Below are 6,162 nucleotides of genomic sequence, written 5' to 3'. Positions count from 1 at the left end.
ATAGTCCAGGACGTGGCTGGACAAGACGTCCTCATCCCGATGATATATATATATATTTTTTTTTTTTTTTAATTGGGCGCCATATTGTTACGGAACTGCTTCTCGCCAGGGCAATGCCGGGCTAGCTCAGAGTGGCCCAGGGCGGGTTCGACCCGATGCCCGCAGTCCGCACAATCGAATACCGACAAAATATCGGACGTCTCGACTAACACCATCACTAACAAAACTCACATCACTACGTTAAAAATGTAAACAAAGATTTGGACGACAATTTGGACGAATTGGTGGCTTAGCTGTGAACGCCACGACGCACCCTCCCATCCAGTGATGCCTCCTGGTCATCTCGGGGCATCACCCATTCTCCGGCGGACCGGAGTCTGTTCCAGGCGGTCTGGCGATCGACTCATCCCCCCCAGGTAATAAGGCTTATTCCATGTTCATTGTTCTTTTAATATTTTATAATGATCGTTTTAGATTTACTTGTACATGGCAGGGTACGTGCCTCCCAATCCCTCACCGTGGTCGCGACCCTAGCCAGAGATGCGCTCGCGCCAAGGCTGCCGCCAAAGGATCAAAAGAAGTGGCCAAGGAGAAATGGCCAACGACACACCGGCCAACAAATTACTTTAAGTACCCCTTTCCTACCTCGGGTCCCTACTGGAGCTCCAAAAGAAACCACAAGGGTGGGTCACTCGAAAATTCCTCCTTCTTTTCACCCTAAGAATTTTCAATCCGCAGCACTTGTGTTGCACAAATCCCGGACACAAGGCACGAATACGCGGAGAAAAAGGTACGGCGACAAGTGACACAGAATACAACAAAAACAGATAACTTAAATATTATTATTTTATTTTTTTATATATTTCCGGCGACTGAGAACGATGGCCAGAATGGGGCAGACGAAGCCCAGGATTGGTGACTAGCGGAATTCGGCCAGGACTAGCAGCAAAAAATGTAGGCCCTACAAGCGGCATGAATCCTCCGACCACTTAGGTTAGGGCCGGCCGATTTTGGGATTGGAACGGACTCACCGCTGTCCTCCAGTTTCCGTCGGTTGCTCCCGATTTCGCCTGATGGCGGCTTGTGCTGGCGGCCGCTGGCGCCCAAGAGTGCGGGGACCGGATGCTCGTCCAGGTGTTCCTGGGAATGAGGGGCTCGCCCAGACCAAACTCCACCGAACGCTCGGAGACGTGAATGCACCAACACAGGGAAACAAAAAAAAAAAACCCCGTGGCCCGTGCTATTCGTCACGGCCACGCTGTAAGGAAAAACATATATCCTTTTTAATAATGACTATAGATTTTTTTTTCTTCGCGCCACTTCCCTCACGTTTTCTATTTTTTTCCTTTTTTAAATCACTAGAGCCCCAACGTTACCGCGCCGGCTGACATCCCGCTAATCTTTCCCTCTTTCTGTCTCCTGCCTCCCTATATAGGTTCCGTTGCCCGAGTTCCAATTTTCGGCTTACCGTAATCTTGGGCGCTCAGTGCAACGGCCTAGTGCAAAGGGTAAAAACCCTTTCTCTTACTTTTGATATTCCCGGTTCGCTCACCAGTCCCTGCCTCTCCCTGTTCCTACCGACCCTACCTCTATCGATATATCGATAGCCCTCCAGCCCATTCCGATTGAAAATGCAACAAACTGTAAACATAATCAGGCCTGCTCCTGTAATCGAAAACGGCAAGAATTTTTCGTTTTCGTTCTTGAAAACGAGAAATTGGGGCTCCGGTAATCGAAATCGAAAGATTTTTTCGATTTGAAAAACGGGCACCTTTTTCTGGCCGGAATGAAAAGTAAATGGCTTTTTTTATATGAAATCAGATCTTATTTACAAAAGGAAAAAAATAGTTTACTCAGTGGTCTATAGATGTTTATTCAACACCACCATAAGATCATTCTGGCAGGTAGTTATTTTATAAAAAATTTATTTCTGACCCCACCTCAGATTTGACAACAAAATTTTTGCCGTGTTCAACCAGTTTTCTCGGTTTGGCGATAGGTCGATAAGTTCACCGCAAAAAGTTATCGCCAAGGTTGCCATATTGTTGGTGGAAGGAAACATTCAGTTAAAAATACTTATAAAATATAAATGAATACATTAATAACTTTAAAGGACCGCCAAAATGGTTGTTTATAAATAATGCTATTTAATTTTATTACTTAAATGGTCCAAATTAACCAAATAATTATTTGAGACCACCGGAATTAAAACTGCGAAAAGTGTGGCAGCATCTTAGGTGCCTAGATTTGCTTAACTCTACCATTTTTTTGCCTTTTTCTGGCTTAGAAAAAGGGCAATTGTAAATATAATAGGCAGTACTTTACGTTGTTTGCTTATTACGAACAACACAAGTTAGCTGCTTGAGCAGTGAGAAACGATGAGAAAACGAAACATTCCGATAGCAGAAATTTGCCGAAAACTTGAGCAGCTAAAAACGAAAACGGTTCGTTTTCGACCAAAACGAAATCGAAAAAATTTTACGATTACCGGAGCAGGCCTGAATAAGTCTAGGTAAAATGTAATGAAACTCTGTTTTGTGTGTTTTAAGCATTTAATTTTATAATATAAATATCAAAACCAATCTGCAAGGGTTTGTATTTCGGCGTGCCGAAGTTAGCTTCCTTTCTTGTTAAGTATAAAAATTGTATTTATTTAACAAATTAAGAATAACATGCAATCATGTAACTCGGTAAGTTGCTGCAGGGGCCCTTGACAAGTATAAAAATTATTATTATAATTACAAATATAAAAATTGGAAAAAAAATTTTTTTTTGTAAATCAAAACGAATTGTTATATAAATATATTTTGTTGTACCTATGTATAACCGCAGTAAATATTATAAATAAAGACTTAAATTTAACTTTTTATTTTTTATATTGAAAATGGTTTTTTAATATATATGTCGGCGAGTTGGTTGCTAAGTGCAAATTTGGAAAGCTTGTTGCTATGGCAACAGAATTATTCGGCATGCTCAGGTATTGGTAGCCTGTAGGTGTCGCTGGCGCGCAGGCGCAATGACAGTTGAGTCGGTAACAGGAAAAGGACAGTAGACTGTCTGTTACTGAGTGAGGTCTGTTCGTCTGTCGCAACAATAGGAAAGAGTGAGAGAGACAGCTAGAGATTGTCTAGGATTGACGTTTGAGTGAAAAGTAAGAAAATGTGAAAAGGCTAAAGAAAAAGTGACGTGATGACAGATACGTTTTGAGTGCGCAGGCGGACAGAACTCGCTGGCTCGACTACGGTTAAATTAAATAACGGTTATCTCCGACATATACATTTTTTTATTGTTTTTTTTTTCCTTAATTGGGACTAAATTTAAATTATAGTTGCCCTTGCAGGGTTATATAATTTTACTCACAAGTTTGCAACGCAGTGTTCTAGACATTTCCGACACTATAACGTATATACTTGTATATTCTTGAGTCCCTGTTAGAGTATTTGGATGGGCAGAGAGATTTTCCTTGTAGGGCGCTTTTTGTTTTTCTATTTCATTCTTAACTGCGAGAATGCCAATATCCTTGTGAATGTTTTCATTGCAAATATACCATGGTGCCACACTGATAGTTCTCAGGATTTTTGATTGGGCGCACTGTATGATGTATAGATGGGTACTGCTCGCGTTCCCCAAGCCTGGGAGCCATACGTCCAGATTGGCTTTAATTTAGAGTTGTTTATGGGCGTTTATGAGCCAGTGGAGGCTGCTGGCTATTGGTTTTAGATGAAGTTTCTTGCATTCAATATGTCTTAGCTATGTTAGGCGTCTGTCCAGGCGGACGCCCAGGTACGTTACCACGTTGACTTCGAGGATCTGCATGCTGTTTGGAGCGGAGGGCATGTTTGTCTGTTGAGAGTGAACGTTATGTGCTTACACTTTTGTTCATTTGCCTTTCCGGTGCTCAATGTTAAAATTGAATCCCTGGAGCTGCAGAGACCACCTAGCCAGGCGTCCCGATAGGTCCTTCATGGACATCAACCACTTCAGGCTGGCGTGATCAGTGATGCAGGTGAACGGCATCCCTTCCACATACGGACGGAACTTCCGGATCGCCAGGAGCGCTGCCAGGCACTCTTTCTCGGTGACGGTGTAATTCACCTGGTGCTTGTTCATCTTCGCCGAGAAGAAGGCTATCGGCTGCTCCTGGTTGTCCTCATCCTTCTGGAACAGAACCGCTCCAACCCCGATGTGAGAAGCGTCGCACTGGATGAAGAAGTGCCGCTTGAAATCGGCGTGGACTAGTACAGGCGCTGTTGTTAGAGCCATCTTCAGGGCTTCGACCGCCAGCTGCGCCTCCGGACTCAGAGAAAACTTCGTGTTCCCGGTCTTCTTGAGCGCCTCGGTGAGCGGTGCTGCCAGCGTTGCGAAGTTCCTGACGAAGCGCCGATACCATCCAGCCGTGCCCAAAAAGGCTCGTACCTCCTTCATAGTCCTCGGCTCTGGCATCCTACGGATCGCAGCCACCCTTCCTGGATCCATTCGCAGACGACCTCCACCTACGATGAAGCCTAGGTAAGTCAACGACTTGAAACAGAATTTAGACTTGCTAAGCCCAATCGTTAATCCTGCTTCTCTTAGGCATTCGGCGACTCGTCGTAGGTAGCGGAAGTGCGTCTCGATGTCCGGTGCCAGGATGAGCAGGTCGTCCAAGTAGACGAAGACGTTGGACCGGATTTCTGCTGGGATTACTCTGTCCATGAGTCTCACCAGCCGCTGCGCCGCATTGCAGAGTCCGAACGGCATCACTCGGAACTGGTACAGGGGCCGACCAGGAACCGTGAACGCTGTCAACTCCTTGCTTTTCTCGTCCAGTTCGATCTGCCAAAACGCGAATTTTAAGTCCACGCTGGAGATGTAGTGCGTCTGATCGATTCTGGACAGGATTCCATCGATACTAGGCAAGGGGTAAGCATCCTTGACGGTCACCTCGTTCAGCTTCCTGGCATCCAAGCAGAACCTGTCCTTTCCAGGCTTCGACACCACCGTCGTCCGGTTACTCCATGGGCTCATGCTCTCCTCGATGACTCCCAGCGCCAGCATCTTGTCGACCTCGTCCTCGACCACCTTCTGCTTCGCCGGAGACATCGGATAGGGCCGATCCTTAAAAACCTTCGCGCCTTCCACCAGCTCTATGGAATGCTTCTCCAGGCTCGTGGTTCCTAAGCCATCCTTCTCAAAGGTGAGGAACATCCGCTTGATATCCTCCAGCTTCCGGGACTCCGCCTCGAATAGGGACCAGGATTCGGGATCGGCCTTCTCCTCGTCATCGTCTTCTTGGTCGGCGTAGTGTTCCATTTCCCTGGCGTGGATTTCTTCGGCCTTCATCACGCTGTTTGTCGGTACTTCTCCCACTACGGCCGGAGCCAAGCCAAACGCTCGCCAAAAGTCGACTCCGAGATATGCCGGCTGCTCAAGGTAAGGGCAAAGATAGAAAAGAATATTCTCTACCCTCCCTTTGTATTCCACAGGTAGCTTTAATCGTCCGATGATCGACCGATCCTCGCCTGCGGCCGTACGCACCACCGAGAAATATCTCTGGACCGGCACCCCCAACGCCTCCACCAGTTCCCTGCCGCCTTTGCCGAGCAGACTGACACTCGCACCGGTGTCCAATAGACCCGTCAGCTGCTGGCCTAAAATGGTTATCCCGGCGAAGGGCCTGGGATCGGAGATGCCGCCCCGCTGCACTGCTGCGACGACTTCTCTTCGCTTTTCCCTACGCTTTCGAAACCGCTCTCTGGCCTTCCGAACCGTTCGGGATACCTGGCACATTCCGCACAGCTGGTGTTGTTTAAAAATTCTATTTCTAGCTTCTAAATACCTCCGCATGCGCTCCTCATAGGGTAAGTACCTTAATATATTTTTATTATTATGATTACTAATTATATCCTTCCTTGCAGGCTCCCCTACATCGCGGGTTTCAGTCCTGGACGAGTTCCTCCCGCTCTCGCATCGCCCAGCCGACCGTTTCCCGCACAATTCGGGCATTTTGGGGCAACAGTATCGGCCTTTCCACATCGGAAGCAGAACACCTTTCGCAGCTCCTGCTCGCAATCGCGGAATCCATGGTCCAACGCTCCGCAGTTCCAGCATCCCGCTCGGAATGGATTCCGTGGCCTCTCCCGGACTTCCTCGACCTCAGGCGGGTGCTCCTCCTCGTCAGGT

The 6,162-nt window shown here is 47.0% G+C and overlaps 1 protein-coding gene across 1 annotated transcript; it reads left to right on the top strand.

Moving 5' to 3' along the window:
* The first annotated feature begins 5,252 nt into the window (after nt 1-5,252).
* LOC138928394 (uncharacterized) lies at nt 5,253-5,839 on the top strand. Its single transcript, XM_070285465.1, has 2 exons — nt 5,253-5,412; nt 5,466-5,839. The coding sequence occupies exons 1-2, from the start codon at nt 5,397-5,399 to the stop codon at nt 5,837-5,839; spliced, it is 390 nt and encodes a 129-aa protein (XP_070141566.1). The 5' UTR covers nt 5,253-5,396.
* The last annotated feature ends 323 nt before the right edge of the window (nt 5,840-6,162 follow it).

This window comes from Drosophila kikkawai, chromosome 3L, assembly GCF_030179895.1.
Source record: "Drosophila kikkawai strain 14028-0561.14 chromosome 3L, DkikHiC1v2, whole genome shotgun sequence".
NCBI classification, from domain to species: domain Eukaryota; kingdom Metazoa; phylum Arthropoda; class Insecta; order Diptera; family Drosophilidae; genus Drosophila; species Drosophila kikkawai.
The sequence above is the reverse complement of the archived record's forward strand: the minus strand, read 5'-3'. Positions and strand labels throughout refer to the sequence as shown.